At 36.5% G+C, this 26,937-nt stretch overlaps 2 protein-coding genes across 4 annotated transcripts; one reads left to right on the top strand and one right to left on the bottom strand.

Annotated features, from left to right (window-relative positions):
- Nucleotides 1–15,524, bottom strand: rfx6 (regulatory factor X, 6). Of its 3 annotated transcripts, none has more exons than XM_052585581.1 (20): nucleotides 14,242–14,815; nucleotides 13,915–14,068; nucleotides 13,684–13,807; nucleotides 13,357–13,418; nucleotides 13,170–13,247; nucleotides 12,950–12,977; nucleotides 12,280–12,387; nucleotides 12,109–12,186; nucleotides 11,915–12,028; nucleotides 11,578–11,627; nucleotides 11,297–11,456; nucleotides 11,066–11,204; nucleotides 10,872–10,981; nucleotides 10,681–10,798; nucleotides 10,008–10,130; nucleotides 9,291–9,497; nucleotides 8,228–8,731; nucleotides 7,313–7,522; nucleotides 6,150–6,374; nucleotides 1–433 (listed from the first exon to the last, which is right to left on the bottom strand). In XM_052585581.1, exons 1-19 carry the CDS (start codon nucleotides 14,435–14,437, stop codon nucleotides 6,196–6,198), a joined length of 2,742 nt encoding a protein of 913 aa, XP_052441541.1. In that variant the 5' UTR covers nucleotides 14,438–14,815; the 3' UTR covers nucleotides 1–433; nucleotides 6,150–6,195. The 3 variants fall into 3 exon arrangements, with proteins under 3 accessions (XP_052441541.1, XP_052441542.1, XP_052441540.1); XM_052585582.1 differs by lacking the exon at nucleotides 1–433 and adding an exon at nucleotides 15,388–15,524 and having other exon boundaries at nucleotides 5,489–6,374; nucleotides 14,242–14,423; XM_052585580.1 differs by lacking the exon at nucleotides 1–433 and having other exon boundaries at nucleotides 5,489–6,374.
- Nucleotides 15,468–26,937, top strand: tdrd15 (tudor domain containing 15). Its single transcript, XM_052585579.1, has 5 exons — nucleotides 15,468–15,550; nucleotides 15,973–16,078; nucleotides 19,942–25,379; nucleotides 26,308–26,336; nucleotides 26,418–26,937. Exons 2-4 carry the CDS (start codon nucleotides 16,071–16,073, stop codon nucleotides 26,319–26,321), a joined length of 5,460 nt encoding a protein of 1,819 aa, XP_052441539.1. The 5' UTR covers nucleotides 15,468–15,550; nucleotides 15,973–16,070; the 3' UTR covers nucleotides 26,322–26,336; nucleotides 26,418–26,937.

Genomic DNA, 26,937 nt, shown 5'->3' with positions numbered 1-26,937 from the left:
TTTCAGTCAGCAGTTTCTTAATATTAATATTACATACATAAAATAACATTACAGTCAGCTGGCTGCATAATGAATCACAATAAACAAAAGCCCTTTGCTTATTGCATAGTAAAATTATATTTTGTATAATACAATATAATTGTCATAATCCAATTATTTTATAGTAGCTTTTTATTTTGAGATGAAGGGCTAGTATAAGTGTTCTGTAAAAAAAAAATGCATTACTGTCACTTTTAAATGTTGTCTTAATATTTCTGGGAGATATTCGTCTTTGCACATTTTGACCGCCCCATTGAAAAGAGCCCCGTCACACCTGGCCATATTCTCCCAGACATCACATGTCTTGCCTTCACTGAACCTCATCTGGGCTGCCATAGAGACATGGGACGTCCTCACAAAAGAGACACTGACACAGGCCAGTGAGGCAAAGGGTCTGTAACAAAGAGAAAGGGGGATGGGGGACATCTATTTAGCTTGACATACACAGTCAAACGCAATAGCGAAATATCAAAAAGCTACCCAGAACAACAACGAAAACCCTCGTGTGATTCATGCATGTTCTGCATCAAATTCAGTTAGCAGCAAATGATATGAACACCTAAGAGCACGTTTGCATATTAGGTTTCAATAGTGTTTTTACTCACATTATTTGGAGATTTTGTTGTTTTGTCTTCTTGACACCGAGGCATGAACTTAGAGGAACATATTCATTTGATTTCACCCATTTGACACTTTAATTCCATTTGCATCAAGTGGCCCTCACAAGTGGCGTCTCACATCCCGCTCTAATTAAAATGATGTAATGAATAGAGTCCTTTCACTCCACCCAGCTAAAAGATAAACGTGTAAAGACTCCATCTCCAATAGACCGTCCGTCGAATGGAGATCATACAGGGCAAAAGCAGGAGCGGAACCAGCTGGATGCTCAGGGTTTGCATAGTTCACGCTACACGATTAAGAAAGCTAACGACTGAATTTGCAATTATTTTTTGCTTTAAAAAGAGCACGGGGTGCACAAAAGAGGTTAAGCTGTTTTGGCCGACCTGATAACCATAAAGATTGTGAAACGTTGTAAAAGAAAATTCACAATGCAAGATAAAAGCAAACGTAATCTTGCAACAACAAAAAAAAAAAACCCCAAAAAACAACGCAATTAGCATTTTACAGTTTTTCCCATAGTGGCTAAAAACAAAAACGTATACACTTAAGCACTAAGAAAAACAATTTTTATTTGAACAAGTACTTTATCTTGTTTTATGACAAATATAAAGGGATATTTTTTTCTTGAAAATACATTTTTGGTAGCGCATGGTTAGCAACAGTAAGGCCATGGATCTGATTACTGAAACTGTTGAATGATCTATCTATCTATCTATCTATCTATCTGTCCGTCTGTCTCTGTGTGTGTGTGCGTGCATCTGTCTGTGTGTGTGTGTGTGTGCGTGTCTCTCTGTCTGTGTCTGTGTGTGTGTGTGTGTGTGCGTGCGTGCGTCTGTCTGTGTGTGTGTGTGTGTCTGTCTGTCTGTCCTTGTGTCTGTCTGTCTGTCTGTCTGTGTGTTTGTGTGTGTGTGTGTCTGTCTGTATGTCCATGTGTCTGTCTATGTTATCTACAGTGCTGCAGCAACTTCTCCGTCAGGCAGCCCATGAGAGATTCCTCCACACATTTACCACCAGTGAGAGAAATGCCCACAATGCTCTCCAAATACTGTTACAGCGGCCTGAAGCTCACTCCAGGTTAGGACACATGCAGTTGTGGAATTCTTGAGCTTCTTGTTATTCAAAACCTTTGAACTGATAGACAGCCTTTGGCTGTGAAGAACTGTGGAGAAAGCTGTGAAGGCCCAAAGGAAATGCAGTCAATTATTATAATCAGCACTTGGATGTCAGAACAATGAAACAAATGTCAGTTTTAATACACACGGGCCTTTCTCAAGTGTGAAAATATCAACCCAAATAAAGATAATGACATGAGTTCGTTTTTAAAGTCTTGATTGTCAACGATCAGTCTCAGAGAGACTATAATGCATGAAACAGGTTCATGATACAGAGTGAGAGACCTTAGTCAATCTCCTGCACTACACTGCCTCTATGTGGACATAAAGCACTTGACACCTAAGAGTATTCCTACATGAGGATATGATGATGCACGTGGCATTAAGAGAGAGTCATTCAGTTGAAAACAAGAATTAGACAGAAATTAGTTAGAACTTCTCCCCATATGCCAAAATGAATGCAACTGAGAGCAAAGTGTTAGGTCAGGTTACCTTAATCATGGATTCTTTTTTCTTACAAAGATGCAACTTTTCACTTCACAAGATGTTAATGAATGCACTGGAGAGGAGTAGATTACTTGTGGATTATTGTTTTGTTTTTATCAGCTGTTTGGACTCTCATTCTGACGGCACCCATTCACTGCAGAGGATCCATATAAGCAAGTCATGGTAAGTTTCTCCAAATCTGTTCGGATGAAGAAACAAACTCATCTACATCTTGGATGGCATGAGGGTTAATAAATCTTCTGCAAATGTTCATTTTTGGGTACACAACTTCTTCAACCCATATAACCTGACAATCTAAACCTCTACTGGCCGAGACTTAACTTGTGTCAGTACAGAAACTTCTTTAAAAGGACTGTTCACCCAAAAAATTTATTTTTGTAATTATTTACTTACCCTCCATTTGCTCCATACATGTATGAGTTTCTATCTTCATGGCAAACAAAAAACAAGATATTTTAAGAAATGTTGGGGCCTATGTTACTCATTTAATTGGCTAGTGACACTTAGAAAGTTCTCTGACAACCTGTTAACAAACCCCTATGGGAAATCTAATCAAAAGCCTCCTTTGCAAACTGTACACAGTGATAAAGTTCCTTCATGGATGTGTTGCTATAGATGCTGTAGGGCTTTTTCCTCTCACCCCTGAAATCTCAAGTGTTGAGGAAACACTTCTGCTGTGAGTTGAGTTGATCCTGGCGATAATGTGTTGACTATTACTGTCTGAATGCAGTCTGCATATCTGTGTGCCGCTTGTCAGCGAGGCTTTCTGTGTGAGCAATGAAAGCACAGCGAGGCTGCATTTATTTAATAAAAAATACAGTAAAACAGCAGTATTGTGAAATGTCGTTAGAATTTGAAATGAATATTTTCTCTTTGAATATTATTTAAAAATGTATTTATTCTTGTGATGCAAAGCTGAGTTTTCAGCATCATTACTCCAGTCTTCAGTGTCACATGATTCTTCAGAAATCATTCTAAAATTTTGATTTGCTGCTCAAGAAACATTTATTTTTATTATCAGTGTTGAAAACAGTTGTGCTGCTTAATATTTTTGTCGAAACTGAATTTCTTTCTTAGCATTCTTTGATGAATAGAAACTTCAAAAGAACAGCATTTATTTGTAATAGAAATCTTTTGTAACATTATAAATTACTTTACTGTCACTTTTGTTAAGTTAATGTATCCATGCTGAATAAAAATGTTATTCTTTTTTTCCAAACTAACAAAAAAATTTGTATTCATGTCTGAGCATCTAATAGTGTTCAGTCTAATATCCTTCATGTCAATGACTGTTTCCTGCTATCAAATAAACCTTGTTATATGCTACAACCACAGCTAGAGGAAATGGCTTCAAATCTTTATCGACCCCTGCTGGTTGATTAGAAATCTAACGTTACATTCTATTAAAATCGCATGAAATTACCCAATAGCAAAAAAAAAAAAAAAAAAAAAAAGAAAAGAAAAACCAACCCTATGTACACATAAACAGTCTGGGGTCGGTAATATTAATTAATTTTAATTAAAATTCAATGACAAAAAAATATTCAAAAAGACAGTAAAGAAATTTTGATATAAAAGATATAGTAGATTTTCTTCTTCAAGTGAAAAACTGTTATTTTAAACTTTATATTCATCAAAGAATTCAGAAAAAATAAACAGTTTCCACAAAATTATTAAGCAGCACAACTGTTTTTAACATTGATAATGAAATATTTCATGAGCAGTAAATCATCATATCAGAATGATTTCTGAAGGATCATGTGTCACTTAAGACCTGAGTAATGATACTGAAAATTCAGCTTTCGATCACAGGAATAAACTACATTTAAAAAATATTAAACTAAGTAAACAGTTACACAATAGTACTATTTTAACTTTATTTTTTAATAAATGCAGTTTTGGTGAGCAAAAGAGACATCAAAAAAAGAAACGTGCAATGAATGATGGTTATATTCCTATGCGGAGAAAGAAAGCTACAGATGTGTATTAAGATTTGAAAGCTGTTGTGAGAAAATTGTAGAGGATTATAAAAGCGTGAGAAGTAAATATGATTGTGACGGTAGTCAGTTAAGCACACATTACTGCACTAAATCCATCTCTCTCTCTCTGACACACACACACACACACACACAGAGAGAGTCGTAATTACACAGGATCTGTTGATCTTTGCTCTGCCAGAGCTGCATATGGAGTCTCCCTCCCTAATGCAAAGTTCTAGTTAAACATTGTCCCAAAGTTTGCGTTCTGCCTTCTGTTGTTTTTACACTAAAGCCCAGGCAATTGTTGGAGGCATTATTGACTTTGTAATTAAACTATTTTAACGTCAGGATTTTGTAATCATTACATTTCAAGCCATCTGTTCCTGTCTGAGGCCCGAAATGGATTTTCCCTTTGAGGAGATAAAGGCAAGCATGGTTTTATCATTTAGTGTCACATCTTTACACACATACAAATGCTGAAAACCTCATCCGAGCCGTGCGAGTTTGCACCAGCTCTGTACATACAAATATATTATGATGCAATTATATCATTTCAAACAATCTTATTATGGATTTATAGGCATCCATCTGCTCTAAGACTAACAAAGCTAAATTTAAAGAACCCAGGGGTGAATAAACCACACCAAAAGAGATACAATACTTGAACAGCTTTGTCCTAACACCTAACAACCAAATTTGATCCACAATTGCGTTTCCTATTTGTAATTACCTCAAACAAAAACTTGTAAAATAATTGAAACAAAAAATTAAAATTAGAAATGTTGCCTTGGCAAACTAACTAAACTAAGTTTCATTTGAATTAATAAAATTACTTCCAAAACGTAAATGTTATGGAAATATTATTTGTCAAAATAATCAAAAGTTTGGGGTGGGTTAGATTTTTGAAAGAAGACTCTTATGCCCAACAAGGTTGCATTTATTTGATACAATGTTTTACATTTTGATATATTTTAAAATGTCATTTAAATTAAATCTTACATGGTTAATATATTATTTGTGTAATTGAAAAAAAAATAAATATATATATTATATATATATATATATATATATAAAAATTACATACAAAACATAAATGAAATGAAAATAGAAATGAAAAAAAAAAAATAGAAATGTTGCTTTGGCAACTAAATGAACTAAGCCAAAGCACTGAAATTACTAAGCCAAATCTAAACTAAAACTAAAGTAAAACTTGAATGGAAATAAATTAAACGTAATAATATTTCATAACATAATAAAATAATGAAAACACAATCAATGAAATAAATCACAAAAGCATTAATACTTCAAGAAATACTACAAATTTAACAAAAATTCTAAAATGAAAATATAAAAATGAAGCTAAGTGAAAATATTAACAAAAACTAAAATAACTCCTTGTGAACAGGCCTGCATTACAGTATATCTGATCTGAACATATGCTCTATTAATGTCCTGCTGCTTTAATGCTCGTCTCATTTTAATGACTGCATTAGTAATGTCCTTTATGGATAAATGCTTTTTCCAAGAAAGATATCGTTTGAAATCAAAGGCTGTAAGCCATTAATTGTGGAAACATCTGTGGAAACATTTACAAAATGATATGAGATGGTCACAGTGTTGCTGTTTTTTAAATTGTAGTTTATTAAATAATAAAGTTTGACCTCCAGAAAAAATAAAGCAAAAATTATATTTATTCAAGAAAGCCAAATCAAGAACAATAATGAAACTGTATTCTCTAATATACTACAAAACCTTAAATAAAATATAATTGGGCCATTACCTGTCATAATCCTAACTGTTAGCAAAAAGAAAGAAACATTTTGTGAATCAATTAGTCTTTTTGCAATGTAATTGGCAAAGAAAAATACAGATAGGCTAAAAGATGCCTCACCTTCTGTGAGTACAGCAAAGATGTTGAATTACAGATAAGGTTTCAGTCAAGACAGCCCTCCAGTTGACCCCATGAACACAGTGTTAATGGGGGGCAGAGACGACACCATTTCTCTGATCTCGGTGGTCCCCTGGAGAGGCAGCAGTGCATTCTGGGAGTGATAAGGAGCAGGAGTTCCATACATGCAGGGTGTCGAGACGGAGCAGGAACGAGCAATGCTGGATCCTGAAATAGGACAATATAAAGAAGCATATGACAGTTATGGAAGATAGAAATAGCCATGCATAATGACATCATTCAATATATAAGAAAGGCTGGGGCTAGTTGTCACACTATGTGTAGGCACAGACCTTAAAGTCTTGGTTAAAAAAAAAAAAAAAACGGCTGAAAATGTCCACTGTTTGTCTTTGTACAAGAGTAAAGATGCAGTTCATTTAATGCACACTGAGCGGGGTAAGTTGTCACAATGGTAACCTGCCAGTAGTTCATTTTATGTCATTTAATGACTTTTTAATGGTAAAATTTGAAGAGTAAATTATGTTTTGAAGTAATTAATGGAACTGCGACATTTTGCAACATACACTACCACTCAAATATTTGGGATTAGGAGGATTTTTTTTAAAGCAATAATAGTTTTATTCATCAACTGTATATTAAATTGAGCAAAGGTGACAGTAAATACTTTTACATTGTTGTAAAAGGTTTCTATTTCAAATAAATGCTGTCCCTTTGAACTTTCTATTCATTAAAGAATAATGAAAAAAATTATCATGGTTTTCACAAAAAAAATTGTTTTCTGCATTGATAATAATAATAATAATAATAATAATAACAACAAGTTTCTTGCTTGTTTCTACATAGAATTACGGTAATTATTCTGAAAATTCAGCTTTGCATCACAGGGAAAAAATACATTTCAAAATATATTCAAAAAGAAAAAAAAACAGTTATTTTAAACTGTAATAATATTTCACAATGTTGCTGAGATTTTGATCAAATAAATGTAGCTCTGGTAAGCATAAGAGACTTCAAGTCTCTTTTAAAATCTAAAAAAAAAACAGATATCTTTTATTTAAAATTTCCATCATTATATTTGACTCTTGTTATGCCAGCATGGTTTTAGAGTGTTATAAATACAACTAGCCCCAGATTTCTGTCCTCACCTGCTGTGTGTGTGCCCATTTCGGACAGGTCCGTGTAGTAGGGTCTTGCTGTCTTCCTGCTCGTGTCGTCCAGGATGTTGAGAGGGTCGTGTACTTCAGCATAGGCCGAAACGGCGCGAATGCTGCTCACGCTGCTGATAACGGACACATGCTGATCGATAAACGTGCCCATCCTCTGAGTGTCCACATACCCGCTGCTGCTGTAATATCCTGGCCAGGAGAAAGAAGAACAGTAATGTTTCAAAAGGAGCATCTGAAAATAACAATCATATTAACCTTGCTCTGCAACATACATGATAAATCTTGTCATCTGAGGTCAGTTTTTGTGCTACTTTTTTATAGGAACAGTGAAGAAAGGACAATAAGTGATATTCAGAATAGAGAAGAATAAAAATGTGACATGATCTGGATTGCCTGCAGCTCAGTGTGTACACTAAATACTAGGACATGATTCATCAAGCAATTTCATTTAATTTCCTTTTTTTAAATTATTTAATTATAATTATTCAGAAAGTAAAACAATAATACTGCATTTATTACAGTAAAACAGTAATGTTGTGAAATAGTATTACAATGAAAAAAATTTCTTATTATTATCAGCGTTGCGCTACTTAATATTTTTGGAATAGGGTTGATAAGGGGTGGAACATTTCCGGAAACATACCAACATTTCTCACCTTTTTGCAACTTCAATTTGGAATATCATTTTTTTACATTAATACTTTTTTAACTGTATAAATGTCTGTATAAACTGTATTCACTGTCACTTTTGATCAATTTAATGCATCCATCCTGAATAAAAGTATACATTTCTTTAAAAAATAAGTCAATCCTACTGACTCCAAATTTTAAATAGTAGTGTCAATTCTTACACATTTATTTTAACTGGTCAATAATCTTTTTATCTTTTCTCACCATTGTGCCCAGAGCTGCAAACTGGACCTGAACATCCATCTCCACTGGCAGCACTTCCTCCAAAGCTGTAGACTGAGTCCAGCAGCTGTACGCCCTCAGTATCCATCACAGGGTCACCAGAGGCTGCGTATGCAGTGGCTGCAGCCCTCGAGCTGTAGGGAGACACGGTGCAGCTGCTGCTGAAGCAGTCTTTGGTCAGCTGGTGTCCAGAGAAGGGTGCGTATTCAGCACGAGCCTGATAGGCTGATGTTGGAGTGTGAGTCTGAGCTCTGAACGCAGGCTGGTAGTAAGACGAGCTGGGATAGGAGCCTGAACTAGCATTGTGCAGACTCTGGTACATGCTGTCGGAGAAGCTCTGGCAGGACATTTGGGGCTGGATGGGGCAGCTGCTCTGTGGCCTCACAGCCATCGGGCCCTGGTTGATCACGCTGCTGCGGTTGATCATGGCAGGAGAGATCGGAGGGGTCATCAGGGGGGCACTGTTCTGCAAGTAATCCATTTGACCTGAAAAGAAATAGTAATTATATTAATATTAGGGCTGGGCAAGTTAACACCTTACTATATTATATTATATAAATATTTTAACTGCTACTAATTAAAAGGAACACTGCTGTAAAAAGCACCTTATTCTGTTTAAAGTGTTTGCAAACCAAATGTTATTAAACTTTTGTTCTTATAGCAGTAGGCTTAAATTTTTTTCATAATAAAAAAAAGTGCACAATACATTACTTTTGAATGCATTGTTAGTTTTGTGTATAACAATGTGATTAATTGCGATTAATCAAAGACAATATTGCGATTAATCGCGATGATTTTTTTTTTTTATTGTTGCCCATTTTTTTCTCAGAAATTTCAATCAATGACAAAGAAACATAAAAATAAATAAATCAAAAAATAAATATTTTTATAGTATAGTTAATATTTAAAATATTATTGTTTATGGAAATATAATGTTTCTGAAAAAGTGACTGTTAGTGTTGCACTCTTTACTCAATAAGAACTTTTTTTGACTATATTAAACATGAATATGTCTCAAATAGATGTGAGCTGCTGTTTTAAGTACCAGATATAGTGAAGTTGTCTGGATCGGTACTATGGTACACAACAGAACTGGTCCCGGGCCCCTGCTGTGCAGCTGTGAGAGACAGGAAGTCATGTTCCGGTGGGTTCTCATCCTTGACAGTCGAATCACTGGACGCCACACCTGATTTATTCCGATTGGCCAAGAAACAGGAACTTGGGGAGGCGGTAAAAGTAGCCTTACTAGCATCTGTCAAAATAAAAAAAGAAAATAAATTCACATTAAACTGGGTTAAAGACATTTGCACATACTGTACATTGAACCGTTTAGTTTTTTATGTTTAGGAAATTAAATACTTTTATTCAGCTAAGATACATTAAGATGCCCAAAACATTTATAATGTTACAAAATATTTTCTGTTCTTTTGAACTTCCTATTCATAAAATAATGTGATCACTTTTTCCACACAAATATTAAGCAGCACAACTGTTATCAACACTGATAATAATAATATGAAATATTTCTCAAACTCCAAATCAACGTATCAGAATGATTTCTGAAGGATCATGTGACACTTGATTTTAAAACAGTTATTTTAAATATTTATCATATTTTCTAATGATTTCACAGTATTTCTGATCAAATAAATGCAGCCTTGGTGTTTTTTAAAACAATTAACAAATCTTACATTTAAGCTGTAATGTACAAAAAAATAACCTACTAATAAACCCATAAATAGAACAAAAAAATTGAAGGTACCTGCACTCCTCATGTATTTCTCCAGTAGATTCTGAAGGTCTTGCTCTTTGTCATTGTTGAATTGAGTTTCAATGGCTAGCAGGATGTACTCATCCAAAAGCATCCGAATGAGATGGAACGAGCCTGTAAATAACATTAAACCAAGTTGAATTGTTTTAGTATATGTTGCAAAAATCACTCCCTAAATCTTAATAACCATAATAATCAAAGGTATCTGATTTTTGATTAAAAGCAGCAAACTCCTGCTTTGTTCAGAACCTGTTTTTGCAGTTCATGGTACAGTATTCCAGGATCACTGATTATATACAAAAAACAACAACACACTAAGCAGAGGACTAAATCCCACGATGCAATGCGCACAACCAGAGTTTTCCCAGAGATTTGCTGAGGTCAAATGTGTGGCCTACCAGGTGAATTTGTTTGGCTTTGTGAACACCTGTAGGGTCGTCAAATGTTATGAACACTGAAAAAAGGTCGCTCCCTAATCAGGGTGCAGACACGCGACACAAGATAAAGCTTTGTTTGTACAGGCTTTTATGGCTCATTCTCTGCTAAAGAGCCTGAACGAATAGTACAGATTTGACTATACTACTAAGATTCAGTTATATCTAGAGAGTTTGAAAGCAACTGAATCAGTGACTGCAATTTATATGAATGCATGCTAAAGGTTTACCAAAGCTAGTAGCGTTGTTTAGGGTGAGATTGTGCATCACTCGTGCTCCAAAAAAACTCCACTTCAGAAGGAAATCTTGAGCTCGCTTCTTCACTGACCGACCATTTTGTTTGCTGGGCTAGAAGACAGATAATATGCAACTTAAAATTAACAGTCTAGCCTGAATACTGAGAGTTTGAAATGCGACAAACCTTAATAACTTTCTGCTCGACCACCGAGTCCAGCCATTCAATGAAAGACTCTACCGTGGCGTTTTTCCTCAGGAGGTCTTTCAACTCTTGAAAGACTGAAATTGAGTCATCTAGCAGATGAGATCAATAAGTCATAAATATAGTTTGAGGCTCAGCATATGAGATTTGGGGGAAAAAAGCCATCAGTAACTCACATTCAGAGTAGAAGTCGGAATCTTGGTCATTTGTAACTGAAAGGAGTGCCTGAGAACCAATACTGTTCAGATCCACCTTATCAATGTCATTCACCATAGAAGTCACTACGTTCTGGTCAAAAAGTGCAGGTCTTGCAATCTGAAAAGATATAAATCAATTATAATTGCACTTTTACAACAAAAAAAAGGCCAAAGGCACGATTTATTGATGTTTGTGTACAATGTATTTACCTGTGCAAGATGTAAAAAGGAGGTCTGTCTCTTTAAGGAAGACACAAATTGTCGCGCTATCGGCAGTTTCTTTTCCGAGAGGATTTCCGGAAGATTCTCTAAGGAAGACACCATCCAGTGTTCCCAGTGCTTGGCAAAATTTCGAATATCTGCCAAAAGACTAAAGATATTTCCCTAAACTCACTCAAAAACACTTAATGGCATCATATTCAACATATTTTTGAATCGACTGCATTTAAACCAAACGTGTGTTATATAATGCAGCAGTTTAATAGACAAACCTCTCTGGCATATCCTGCATTGTAGCAGGGATGAGGACATCAGTCAAAACCTGTGGAAAATAATTCAGACCGTTTGAGTCAAACATGATGTGATGAATATGAGCTACAACAACAACAACAACAACAACAACAACAAAAAGTATTAATGGAATTATTCATGTAAATGATACCAATTTTTTATATTTTAATCATTTAAAATGCTTTAAAATGTCTTAAAACTATCACAGTTTCCACAAAAACATAAAGCAGCACAACTATTTTAAACCAGCCCAAATCCTTTGAATGACAGTATAAAAATACACATAGTGACACCCAGATATGGCTCAAAAACACTCACTTTGTAGAGTATAGAGTCACACACACAGAAGATGTCCACGATAACCGGATTCTCTAGCAGTGGCAGGAGATGTTCAGGCATTCCTTGCCAGAAGTGAAGTAGAAAGTTCTGGATCTGGAACCAATGGGATTGATTACTGTGGATTTTTCTAGAATCTAGATGGTTAGAGATTCTTTAAGAGCTTAAAATTGCACCTCCTCAAAGTTGACATTAATGGCATTGTCCAGAATGCACTGACAGTGGGTTTTGTACATCATAATCAATGTGTCGACCTAACAAAAAAAAAATAATAATAATACATTTTAGAAGTAGCACATATACAGTAAACAGCATTTTGGAATGGGTCTCCATAGAAATGAACAGACCTTATCTTTTGAAACAGACTCCTGAAGCACTAAATGCTGTGCACTCGGGAATTCAGGTAAAAGTGTTCCTGTTTTAGAACTAAGAGAGTATTTTCTGGTGAATCCTCCCTGTGAATAATAAATAGAATGCATATAAGTACTATTATACTGCTGTTTAGTTAACAAAACATGACAACATTTTTAAAACATATACATATGCAATGCATGTGAAAGTCTTACATTTTGCAAGAATGTACCACAAAATGTTTTGCATTTTCCACCACAAAATAGTTTAGGGTCATTTTTATTCAGTCAATACTTTTATTCAGCAAGTACGGCTTATACTGATATCGATCTTGGTAATCATTGCACCAAAAAAGCATGAATGATTTCTGAAGCTCCATGTGACACTGAAGGCTGCAGAAAATTAAACTTTGAATTCATTGGAATAAATTACATTATTAATGTGTATTTAAATATTAAAATGCAAACTGCAATAATGGTCGCTTACTTTATTATTTTCGATCAATTAAATGCAGCCTTGGTGAGCATAAGAGATTAATACTGTATATTTAAAAACATACCAACTCCAAACTTTTGAACAGTATATATGAATTTCCTGAGAATGCTGAGGTACTAAAATCGAAGTGCAGCACTTCTATTTAATATGAACATTAGTAAAACTGCCAACCTCATTTTTTAGCTTGCTTCCAGAGAATCTGTGCAAAACATGTAAAGAGACATTACTGATATGATTAAACATTAAAAGATGTACATAAATGAATCATGAAAATAAATGTCAATAAATATAATGTGTCTCAGTATGGACGTTGAAAAATCACTTCCATTACAGATTATTCAAAACATTCAAGGACTTCTAATTGGGCGCTGAAATGAAGGTCAAAACTAACCGTGTCAAACCTTTTCCAGAGTACACAGAGTGATAATACGCACTGCTCTCCTTGATTCCAATACCATAATAATGATATCTGAAAGACAAACACAGAGAGCCATTTAAATGTAGCCATTTAAATAGCACATTTAATAGTAATAAATAACATTTTCAGTCAGTAACCAGGCCATTCAGCTCTCTCTTACTTCGAATGGCCTCTGGTTCCAAGCCTTCTTGTTGTAAGCAGAGGAAATTTCTGCCTTATGGTCTGTAATGACAATGATAGAGTTCTAATATACATTACAATCAATCTGTAAATACAAAATCAATAGGTATTTGTGTCTGATTTTGTTTAATTTGGCATGCACAACCTTTTATCAGATATATTTCATGACAGCTTTCTAAAAATCAACTAAAATCAACGTAAAATGCAATAGCTGTCAGTAGAATAGGTACCAGTTTTAGAAGTGACAGAACTGAGAACGTTTCTAATAAACAAACTGTATAACTGAAGATATAAAAACTCCTCTTACCTTCCCAAACGTGGCAGCACAAGCAGGATCCAATTTCTCCTTCCGACAAAAGTCTAAATAATGAGCGTAGAGGATGCACCGTGGCAGACAAACACCTTCGCAAACGATGTAATTTTCCTCAAGCCTAATAAAACAACAAAACACAAGTGTATTATCATTCTTTGCTTCCAATTTCTGTACGTTTACTTTCAATGGCAAGCTTCATTAAAAGAAGAAACGAAGAGGGAGTACCATTGTAAAGTAAGTTGAGTCTGTTTCTTCTTGTCCTTGATGATCTGACTGATGCTTTTCTTTGGCACAGTTTGTTTGACAGAAAATGTCTTCGAATAATCCAGGTGGCCCAGGTCCTCTTCAGAGGAAATGCTTCCATTACTTTCATCAGCTTCTGCCAAATGAATAACATACATAGCTTTCAAACCGTGACGTGTGCCAAAACTATTCATAACATATAATTGCTAAACAAACCGGTGACAGATTGAGAATTTCGAACTGAAAGCATAGCAGTAGTTCAATCAAAGCCAGTTTGAAAAACATTTAAAACAAAGCTGATTTCCCCACCTGATTTAATGCCAGAATCCTCCTCCTCATCAAGCCTGGCTTTGAAAAACATGTTTTTCCCGAGATTGTCTTGGTCAACAAGAATTGTAGCGTGGAGGTCATCTGCATTTTTGCAAGCTCTCTTTGTTTGCGACGCTTGTCGATGATGAAACGTGTCATTCTTCAATGGGCTCCCTATATTTCTTTTCATTGGCATGTTCAAGGAGAAATTAATAAGAAAAACTGGAATGCAAAATTAAAACCACCAAATAATATAAAAAAGTGCCCCTCCAAATCTAAATTGTTAAAACATTCCAATATCAACAGCCCATTCTAACGTTTGGCAATGTGATGCATATATCCATTCCTAAAATGATACGCATCTCTGAAGCGTCCCAATGAGTCTCCAAAAAACATTTAAACAATTTGTCAACTATGTGTGTTGCTTTTCCTCTTTCCTCAGAAACAAATGCTCACAAAATAAACCTGTAGCATGACAGAAACTCTAATAAGAACCGTTCAAATATCACATACATCCCGGAAAAGTTCATTAATCCAAGAATGGGCAAGATAACACCTTCCAGTCTTAATTAAAGCTCTGCTCTCTCTGAAATGGTGCGTCACAGAGGTGAGTGCCTTAAGGTCATTTATCTTATTTACAGAAGACTGGCAATGGATTCTGGGTTTTAATGATTAACCAAGAGGGATATCATCTCCTTGAAATATGGTGTTGGTCGCCAGTCAGCCTCCTCAATGCTACTTTGCCTTTCATTTACATGCGTTCATACACAATATTCAGAACATTTGGTTATTACTGGTTTTATTTGGCACAGTGAGGTTCCTAGTTTTAAAAAGCCATGTCAAATAAGTAGAATATTGTGAAATAGCCATATAAACACAAATATTGGACAATAAAAGAATATTAGGTTTTAGGTGTTGTTGTGGAACAGTTTGACTATAAACACCCCACAACATGCTGATATTTTGTGACAACATGCCTCATTATTGCAGAAATTGAAGAGTATATACAATTTTCAGAACAATTTTTTTTTCAATTTTTCAATTTTATTATAACTAGGTCCTGGTCCTGCTTCAGAAAACAAACATTTGTATATTGCATATAATTGAAAATCTACTATACAAGTCACTGATAAACAGACAACCTACCTGTGTGACGACAACTAGCATTGGGCTCCTTTACGGTTCGTTTGTTGAAATATGTAGTCGATTTCTTATTGGCCCACAAACGCAGCGTTTTACAGCACGTGTCAAGGCCGAGCGATTTCCAGAAAACATGATGCGCGCTCGGATAATCTTGTCAGACGAGAAGGTAAAAGACAACTCCGTTTATAAATCCTACAGACAAAATTTTGAATATAACACATTACTTACTCATGGCTTCGGCATTCAATCAAAAAGTACTTTTGAAGAAAAAAAAACACCTTCTTATAATCCGTCAGCTCGACAGATTCGACAGTTGGCTGTTGTGTCATGCAGAGAATACTGATTAAACGATTAATAAATTATGAAATACTAATGTCTTTATAAGTGTTCTACTAATAGAGTGTTTGCATTAACGTATAAAGAACTGCAGTCGTCAGGTTTTGCTCGCTCTACAGTCTAGTGCTTTTATATTTATGTGACATGATCGTGCAGTTCAGAAATGAATAAAATAATCAGTTTACAATAACATGATATTATTGCAGTTACCTAAATTAACTTATATGTGTTGTATAAATGCTGTTTTATTAGGGTGTTGAGCTCCATCCCAAGCTGTGGCAGACGTGCTCGGTGCCTTAACATTTACCTCGACTTCATGGTTAGATTGGATTCATATGCCTTAGATTCGAATGGAGAGGTAAGGATTTGACTTCTATCATGTTATATAGGGTAATTGATGTTTCTTGAGTCATGTGCACAGCTATATTGATGTACAGATGCATCTCAGTAAGTTAGAATGTCGTGGAAAAGTTTTCATTAATTTTTTAAATAAATCTAATGCTCACAGAATGAAGTAGCTTAAGTCTTTGGTTCTTTTAATTGTGATGATTTTGGCTCACATTTTACTAAAACCCACCAATTAACTATCAACTAATTAGTATATGGTTACATGCCAATCAGTGTATCAACTCTAAACACCTGCAAAGGTTTCCTGAGCCTTCAAAAAGGTTTCTCAGTTTGGTTCACTAGGCTACACAATCATAGGGACTGCTGATCTGTCACAAGACAATCATTGACACCCTTCACAGGGAGGGTAAGCCACAAAAATTCAGTGCCAGAGAAGCTGGCTGTTCACAGAGTGCTGTATCCGAGCATATTAACAGAAAGCTGAGTGGAAGGAAAAAGTGTGCACAACCAAGTGAGAGAACCGCAGCCTTCTGAGGTTTGTCAAGCAAAATCGATTCAAGAACTTGAATGAACTTCACAAGGAATGCACTGAGGCTGGAGACAAGGCATCAAGAGCCACCACACACAGAAGTGTCAAGGAATTTGGCTACAGTTGTCATGTTCCTCTTGTTAAGCCACTCCTGAACCACAGACAATGTCAGAGGTGTCTTACCTGGGCTAAGGAGAAGAAGAACAGGACTGTTGCCCAGTGGTCCAAAGTCCTCTTTTCAGATGAGAGCAAGTTTTGTATTTCATTTGGAAACCAAGGCCCTAGAGTCTGGAGGAAGAGCGGAGAAGCTCATAGTCCAAGTTGCTTGAAGTCCAGTGTTAAGTTTCCACAGTCTGTGATGATTTGGGGTGCAATGTCATCTGCTGGTGTTGATCCATTGTGTTTTTTGAAAAACAAAGTCCCTGCACCCGTTTTCCAAGAAATCTTGCAGTTCTTCATGGTTTCTTCTGCTGACCAGGTGAATGGCAAAAGTACCAAAAGTTGGTTAAATTACGATGGTGTTGGTGTGCTTGACTGGACAGAAAACTCACCAGACCTGAACCCCATAGAGAATCTATAGGATTTTAAGAGGAAAATGAGAAACGAGACCAAAAAAATGCAGATGAGCTGAAGGCCACTGTCAAAGAAACCTGGGCTTCCATACCGCCTCAGCAGTGCCACAAACTGATCACCTCCATGCCACATCAAATTGAGGCAGTAATTAAAGCAAAAGGAGCCCCTACCAAGTATTTAGTACAAGTATAGTAAATTAATATACTTTCCAGAAGGCCAACAATTTACAAAAAATTTTTTTATTGGTCTTCTGAAGTATTCTAATTTGGTGGGTGTTTGTTAAATGCAAGTCAAATTCATCACATAAAAAAAAAAAAAGAAAAAAAAAAAGACTTCTACTACTTCAGTCTGTGTGCATTTAATTTATTTAATACACAATTTTTACAATTTGAACTTTTCCACAACATTCTAATTTGAGATGCACCTGTAGTTTTTCGTACCAGATTACGTGCTGTAGTATTGCTGTGCTATCTTAATATATACAAAAAGTTTATGTATGTGATCATTGGCTTTATATAAAATTAATTTTAAAGGGGGTGTGACCCTAACAAGCCCCATACTGTACCATATACTCCCACTTGTTCTTTCATTAAAATCTAAAAAGGCAGAAAGCAGTCAATTATTTGTATAATTTTAATTAAATGTATTATTTGTAATACATTTTAATTTTACTAGTCAGATGGACATTTTCAGTTACATGAAACACATGACATTATGATTGAAATTATTTTACTCATAAATGAATCACGCATTTATGTGTAGATATAATTTTAAAATCACTAAATAGCTATCAATCATCTCAGTTCGCGAACTCAGAACATTCCAATAAAATAAAGTTCTCTACATGGTATAATGAATCTTTTACACACATCGTGTTGTTGTTTGCTAATGAGAGAGGATTTGCGAGAGCGAGCATGATTCATGTGGATTCTGACTTTGACTTCTGATTCTGAGTTTTTGCTAAATCTGATTAGCCAATAATGTTGTATCATGAGGGTGCTCTTTCTTTCATTTCAGTGTGCTTATATTTAAAATTGACTGTGAATTTTTTTTTTTTTTTTACCCATTTTTTAATTTTTTGACGAGACCCTCGGTTGAATACCCTTGTGTTAAGTTATTTACTATACAGTGTTTCCCTTTGTTTGTAGATGTTTGTGACAAACCATTGATGTTTGAGTAGCTTGAGAAAGACACCATAACTACTTAAATCTTTCTAGAATTCAGTGGAAAAAATTACTTAATTGTAGTGGAAATATTGATTAAAAAAATTAAGAGATTTAATCAAATGCAGCCTGATATGTCTTATTTAATAGCAATATATTTGTATTTGATTCTGAGCGGATGGGTTTTATGAGTATGTAATAATTAATCTAATCTTCTTTTTTTAATTAACTAATGAATCCTTTGGATAACTTTACAAAAAAATATAAGTACAACTTCTAATATAATATTTCAACCTTTGTTAATTTTCAACCAATGTGGTTGAAGTTTTTACAGTATAAAATAATAAAGAAAATATTTTACTATGGTAAATATGAGTTTATGATAGCGTTTATAATTAAACCACAGTAGCCATAAATTTACAGTTGTCTGAGACGCGGATGAGACGCACTCGTTTTTTCCAGGCGCGTCCGCACCGAGTTAAACATCTCAACTTTTCAGAATGCCGCAAGCGCAAGAATATCAGACCTGAACCAGGAAGTTGGTCACCAGATCACACGGTAACCAGTTAAACCGTAACACCGCCAAGATGTTTTCCTCTGAGGTGCTCGCGCATCGCAGTTGTGCTGCCGTGGTACACCATATCGGTTTTGCAAAGGGAACAAAGGGCCATTTTATTTGTCCTCTTTTTAAAGTATTCCCAGACTTTTGATAATAGTGGTCTCTGTTTTTGTGATAGAATGCAACTTTCTCCATTCCCAGTATGCCATTACGCGAGATGTAAACAAACAGTGTGACGCGTCAACGCATTTCACGCACGTCGACGTATTTCTGTAGTCGACGTAATCGATGACGTCGACGTGTTGTTGCAGCACTAGTGCAAACATAACATTGTGATGGTCAGAAAATAATTAAAATCAATGCAAACCACTGATAACCAATATTCTATATGTGTGCAGTGCTCTGCCAATAAATGATTGGCTTTGCATTGGGTTTATATTTAAACAAATGTGACCAGACTGTGCTGGTGTTTTAAGCACTAACAAACGTCATTTTCATGCTGGTCTTTGTTGAAAGAATGCTCAAGACTTGTTAAGACATTTTAATTTCTTCACTGATTTCTTACTTTAGTTGTCGCATTGTCTTTTGTTGTATTTGCTGTACACATGCAGCTGAATTGAGCAATTACCGTAACTTTATAAATTCAAAACATATGCCAGCACAATATATGAATCTGTGCCAGATTGTATTCCCCTGCTTTGTGAAATAATTTCTTCTGTTGAGAATGGGGGAAAATAATTATGCATCTAATATAGGAATTGTTGAACAGGCATCTTAATTTGTTAGCATGATATGTGTTGAATGTTGTCATTTTAATGTTCTGCTGTGGCTCCCTGTACCATTCTCCCAGTATAATAAGGCCTATTTTCCTTTGATTGTGCTGAATTTGACCTTGCCACATAGCAAATACCCATCCCGGGATGGCATTGTGATAATACTACTGCAATTTTGTGAAAACATGAGACATCTGTCATTTACCTGCTCACAGATTTAAATTGCATGTTTTATACATTTTACAACATTGATAACAAGATTCTTTTGTATTTTAGGGCAAAAGAGGAGTCAAAGCTCCCGGCTCCATGTGTTTTGTGGCCTGTAGAGCTGAAGCTGACACACATTGACTGCAGCCCTGAGGACACACTGGTACACTTTCAGGGCCAATATATGACCATCTGTGAACTGGACTACAACATTCTCCAAGTTGAAATTCAAAATGCTGTGAAATCAAAAGTTTTTGTTAAAGTTGGAGAACTTTGTTTGGTAGAAGATGCTGTGTCTGGTCGCTGGTTCAGAGGAAGAGTCCAAAACATCCAGAAGGATTTGTTCCATGTGTTTTTGCTGGACCACGGAGATGTTTTGAGTGTTGGGCCTAGCCATTTGTCCTGTATATCTGACACACTGCTTATGCTCCCACCAAAGATTGTCTGCGGTTTCTTTGCCAACATACTGCCAGTCCAGAACCGATGGGACCGTTTGACAGCGAGTTATTTCTCTTCCTTGATAGGCAGTCAGATTAAAGGATATATCCATGCCCGTCTGCCGTACCATGTCCTCTTACTTGAAGTTCCAGACATTAATTGTGACTTGTTAAAACTGAGTCTTGGGAGACATGTGGACACTAGTACATTTCTGCTACTAGTTGAGATGCTTATTGGGGAACCTATTCCACAAAGCAATGAATCTGTCCCAGATCTCTTGATTGAAAACCAAATGGGGCAAGAATGTTGCCTCAAATCCTCAAGCCTGCTGGGCTTTGAAGAGTTTCTGTCACTTAATGGCCCAAAGCTGAAAGTTGGTCAAAAAGTAAGAGTTGTCGTGGCTGCAGCCGTGAACCCTGGATTATTCTACTGTCGACTGTCATCCATGAGCAAGGACCTACAAGAAATGTCAAACAAATTGGCACTTGCATGTGAATCAGACTGTGGTTCCCTAAACAGTAAACCTCTTGAAAATCTCGGCTTGCTCTGTGCAGTCAAAGGGAAAGATGAAAAATGGCACAGAGGATTTGTGCAATGTCTCCCTCTCAACTCTCAGGTCCAAGTTGTGTTTGTCGACAGTGGCTATTGTGAATCGGTGAAAGTTGAAAACATCCTTCAGCTACCATCAGAATTCCTCTCAACACCGATCATGGCATTCCCATGTTCACTTTCAAGCTTGGAAGAACAAGAAGAGACCATTAAAGACCAACAACTAGAGCTTCTCAAGACTGGGTTGCTGGGAAAGGCATTGGAGGTTGAAATCGATGACTTTCAGAAAGATCAGAATTTCTACTTGGTTACATTGAGCACCGCTGAGAAGCACTCAGAGGAGCAAGCTGAAGTTAAACCGCTTGAAAGTGAAGTTTTTGGCAGCAAGTCCAATTTTGTCCAAAATGTACTTGAAAAGATGTATGCAACAGAGACGAAAGCAGTCCAGACTTCTGATACAGTTCCTAGTCAAGCAATACCTGACGGTTCTCTTTTTGAGGGTTATGTGGTACATGTCCAGAGTCCAAAACATTTCTGGATTAGGACAAAAGAACAAAATCCTGATTTTGAAAGCATGACTGAAGGAATCAAAGATTACTTCAACAAACTACAGTTGAATGAGGAGATTTTTGAAAACCCAGTCCCTGGTGAACTTTGCTGTGCAATGTTTGAAAAAGACATGCATTACTACAGGGCCCTTATAGTAGATACTTTGAAAGAAGGAGCTGAAGTGTTTTTCATTGACTTCGGAAACACTGAAAAGGTGCCAAGCATGTTACTTAAGAAGCTTCCCGTAAAGTTTGCCATTCAACCAGAATTTGCACTGAAATGTGCTTTAGCACATGTCGCTCCCATTGAGGACATCTGGACAACCACAGCATCCGACTTCTTTAGGCAAGTCACAACAGACAAAACTTTGATGGTTCACGTGATTCACAGGAAAAATGGCAAATATGTTGTTGATCTTTTTGAGAGAGGAGCTGAAAGTAATACTAGCATTGCAACCATCATGACAACAGCAAAAATGGCCCTGGATTGGAGATACAACCCAGCTTTGGCATCTATTAAAATGGAGCCGTCATGTAAAGATAAGGGAAATGGCCTGAGCAAGAAAAAAAATAGAAAGGACTGTCATGTGGTGACCTTTCACAAATTCACATCTTCTAGGCCCAATCCATATCATGTGAAACAAAAGTACGAACAACAGAATGATGCTGAAAGATGTACTGCCAGTGAGACAACTAAACCGAAGGTTGTTCCTGCGGACACTTTCAAACCGATACATTTCAAACCTGGATCTGAATTAAGTGTCATTATCTCACACATAACTTCTCCATCTGATTTTTGGTGCCAAAATGAAAGCACAAAAGTTGATCTGGACAAATTGATGGAAGAGATGCAGGCGTTTTACCAAACACACACAATTCCATTCAAGTCGCCTGCAGTATGCTGTGCTGTAAAGTCTCCAAAGGACGACCGATGGCACAGAGCATGCATGTTAGAAGAAAAATACAACAAACTGTTTTTGATGTTGGTTGACTTTGGCATAATTATCCAAGAAAATATGCAAAATATCCAAGCTCTTGCACCACAGTTCTTTAAACTTCATGAACAAGCATTTCGATGCACTTTGAACTTGACTGAACCTGTTGGAGGAAGCTCTTGGAGTGCCGAGGCATGCAATTTGTTTAGGGATTTTGTGTCTGAGGGTTCGCCCCATATATGCAGAATTCATTCCCACCTTTATGAGCAAGGAAAAGGTCTCCTCTATGTGGTCACTATTCATGCACCTATTCAGCAGGCCACCACTTACCTTGTAGAGAAAGGCGTTGCAGAGGAAATGCAAACTCAGAAGCAGCTAATCTCATCAATCCAGCCTCGCTCCTTTGTTTACTCTTCTTTCAACATAAGTTCTGGAAGCGAAGAACTGGTGTATGTTACTCAAGTTTCCAGTCCTTGGGAAATCTATTTCCAGCTTGACAAGAATACAGAGATCGTTGATGCGCTGATGGAGAGAGTTGCCGAAGAAAGTCACGTCATGACTGCGACATATGGGGACTGCAGTAGTAATGTTTGCCTTGCCAAATATATCTGTGACGGCAAATGGTACAGGGCTCTGACGCATCCTGTTCAATCCCATCAGCATGTGAGTGTGTTCTTTGTTGATTATGGTGATCTGCAACTTTCTGAGAAAACAAATGTTATGCCGATTCCCGCAACTGCAGTTGACTTACTGATGACACCAATGCAGGCACTGAGATGCAGTCTTTCGAATGTTCCAGAGGGGGAACATTTGCCCGAAGTCAAAACATGGCTCGAGACTGAAATCCTCAACAAATCCTTCCGTGCCAAGTTTGTTTCAAGGGACGGAAATGGACATTTCGTTTGTGATCTTTATGATGGAAATGTGCATGTCAATGAAAAAGTCAAAGAACTCATGTCAACTCAGGGTCTGGAAGAACATGATTCGGCTGTGAGCATACCTGATTCCCATGAAGTGGATGTTGACATTTCAAACACTAAAGTGAACTCCAAAGCAAGGGGACGTGGTAAAATCAAACAGGTTGATAACCAAACTCCAAAACCCACAAAATCTCCTATAGCAGAACGCAAAGGACAAATAAAAGCAAAAAGGCAGGACACGCCCTGCTCTCTTAAAGTGGTGCCACCTCATCAGAGCTTACCAAAACTTTGTGATCTTCCTGCTGTCAAAATGGAACCAGGTTCTAAAGGCGTGTGCTTTATCTCTCATTGCAATTCTGTCAGAAGCTTCTTTGTCCAAATGGAAGATGATGAACCAAACATCCTTCAGATGGGTGAGGAACTGAACAGCACTGTCTTCAAGGACAACATGAAAAATGTAGAAACAGAAGTAAAAGTAGGGGACCTCGTTGTGGCGGAGTATGAAGAAGACTTGGCTTTGTACAGAGCTGTTGTCACCAGCGCATCAAACTGTGGCCACTTAGCTGTCGAGTTTATTGATTACGGCAATACTGCAACTGTAGACAGGAAGAATGTTCACATGCTAACCAATATGTTTTTGTCCCAGCCCAGATTGAGCACTCCATGCACACTTGCGAAACCTTACTCTTTTGAAAAAAATGACTCTTTTATGAAGGAAGTAGTTGGTAAACCTTTAATGGTTGAGTTCATTAGAAAGCTTGGAAATTCATGGGAAGTGAGGATCGAGATTGTTGAGGATGGTCATGTGCATGGGGAATCAAAGTATGATGGTGATCAAAGCAAAGATGTAGATTTGAGAAGTCAAGACAAATTTCCAAAAGCCTTCCAGAGCAACAACCAAGCAGGCTCTTACATCCACAAGGCTGAAGCAGTAAAAACCTTCCAGCAACAGACCATGCCAAACACACAACAACGCAGATGTGAACTTGAAAACCGTCTGACAGTCGCAACAGAACAAATAAAGAAAGCGGTCACTTTCTTACCGACAAGAAAAAGAACAAGAACAAGAAAGAGAAAGTTTCACTTCCAACCTCCATGTGCAACAAGAATTTCAGTGGTTAAAAATTCAAATATGTTGCTAAAAAATGAAACCTCTAAGTCACCATTTAGCGTTGATCTGCAAGATGTGAAAGACAATGAGTCAGTGAAAAGTCCTGATAAGTCCCTTGACCATCCTCGCTTCCAAGACATGTCTTCAGAGAGCAGCTGTGATCGCCCACAGACTCTATTCCAGGCCCCTGTCCAAATGAACTTTGAATATAAAGGATTTGCGGCAGCCGTCACAACCCCATCTGAATTTTACGTCGTTCTTGAAGACCTGCTTTTGATTGTAGATACAGTCTCTGCCATTCTTGAGAACCTTCCTGAAGAGTTGGCACCATTACCAGAGGTTCATTTTGTTCCTGGTGCGAGCTGTTTGGTGAAATCGGCAGAGAAGAAAAAATGGTGCAGGGCAGAGATCGTGCAGTGTGAGTCGACATCGGTGCTCATGAACTTGGTTGACTATGGCCAGTATGTTGTTCTGTCTCGGCAGGATGTTGGCCAGCTAAAAAAACTTCCAGAGGAGCTCAGTAGATTACCTAAATTCACCTACCATTGTTTACTGAGGGGAGTTAAGCCCAAAGGCCAGGACTGGTCTGATGATGCCATCGTTTTCTTCCAGAACTGTATGTGTCATAGCAACCTTCAGATACGTTTCAGACAGCATGCTTCGGAGACGCAGTGGGAGGTCGACGTTGTCACTGGAAAACAAAATCTTGCAAAAGAGTTAGTAGATGCTGATCATGCTGTGTATATCGATAATATGCTTGGAATCAGGTTTCAGCAAGAGCAAGGACCAAACAGGGAATCTAAACGAGACATCTCCAGCAGTGTGGATGTTTTATCCATGACAACTGAGCACACAAGCGAAGCCGAATGTTCTCAGCCACTCTTTTCAAAGGATCAGAAGTCATCTCAAGATTCTGTTGGGGAGCAAAATACATACCCTATGAAGAGCAGTGAAGATCTCGGACCTGTAGAGAGGGCAATGCTTGGTACATCAGGTATCAAACACTGTGAGTGAGAATAGTGATGATCTATTGTATTAATTTAATTTTCTTTTCTGTCTTTATAGTGTAGAGTACATAGCCTGCCAGTCAAATGTTTGGACACACTTGCTCAATTCTTAATTATGGGTTAAATATTGAAGAATATCCTGCTCTCTAAGATATCGTTGCTGCAAAATAAATAAAAATAAAACGAACACAATATCAGTTAACTTCTGCTTATAGCTTATGAACTCTATGATATGGAAACACAATTATTTTACTTCTGTTGCTGCTGTAAAACCTTTTTAATTGAAAAGTTAGTTAGCACGATTTTCAGATCAATCAAAAGAGTTGTTTATTTTAACAGTTACCAAATCACAGTGGTTGACTGTTGACTACTAGAAAACAAAATGTTGTATTTTTTGTAGTGCTTTGTCATATTAAAACAGCATAGTAGGGTGTCGTTACTATCTGAGCCGGATTTACAGTAACATTTGGTGATAGTGCCACCTACTGGTTGTAGATCATATAAAAAAATAGATTTGGTCATGGATTAAAATGATTCAAGAAATTATAAATTTCTTCTCTAAACATAAATTCAAGTGTGTCCACTTGACTTCTGACTGGTAGTGTTTAATGAAGACCTTGATTCATACTATTATTCAGTTTCTTTCTAAAACCTTCAAGTGGTCTAATCTATGCATGAATAATTTCTGAATTTAACTGTTCAGCTAGTCACCCCATGAATAATTCGTATAGACAGTCTTTACAATATTCAGGTATTTAAAAAAAAAAAAAAAGTCTCATAATATTCATCAGTGGTTGATGTAACCAGGAATTGTAGACTACCTTTGAACTAATTTAAAGCTTTACCTGTTTCTGTTACATTTTCTTTTATATTTCAAGTAATTAATTTGTGGCTTACGGTTTTATTTTGTTTTGTTTTTTATCTTAGGTGAGCTGATGTGAGACGGCCTATGCTTCGTAAGTATGAACATTTAGATTAATTTCTTGTATACCGATTATGTAGGTAAACTATTTTTTTTTTCAATTGGTTTATTTCAGAATGGAGATGCTGGCGAGTTACGCTCGGCATTGCACTTAAAGAACAGTTCAGCTTTGGAATGACTGGATTTAATTGTTTATTATTTCTTTGTTTCAGTAATGATGTTCTAGAAGTGTGTTTGGTAGAAATAGAACTTTTTTTTTATGGAGTACAATTTATATTGTTTAGTCATAATAGTCGCAGTAAGATCTTAAAATCGTAAGATTTTTAAACTTGGCACTATTTAATTTTTGATGAAAAAATGTAGTTTTAGAAGTGAAGACTGGATTTCCAGCTTTTGGCAGGTCTTATGTATCTATAAATGGACGTGTGACTGATGAAATATACAGTCAGTATATTGATGGCTGTGTTGGCTATGATGCCTTTAAGTTTTGAACAGCAAAAGTTTATTCAGTAATTATAAGTACTGACATTTGACCTCTGTTTGATTGTTCTGTTTAACACAGTGGTGTTTTTTTGTTTGCGAAAATGTTAATATTTCTAGTTCTGTTGGAACACGCAATAAAAAGAGAATCTACA

The sequence above is a fragment of the Carassius gibelio genome, chromosome B20 (genome assembly GCF_023724105.1).
Source record: "Carassius gibelio isolate Cgi1373 ecotype wild population from Czech Republic chromosome B20, carGib1.2-hapl.c, whole genome shotgun sequence".
NCBI classification, from domain to species: domain Eukaryota; kingdom Metazoa; phylum Chordata; class Actinopteri; order Cypriniformes; family Cyprinidae; genus Carassius; species Carassius gibelio.
This window is presented reverse-complemented; position numbering and strand designations above follow the sequence as displayed.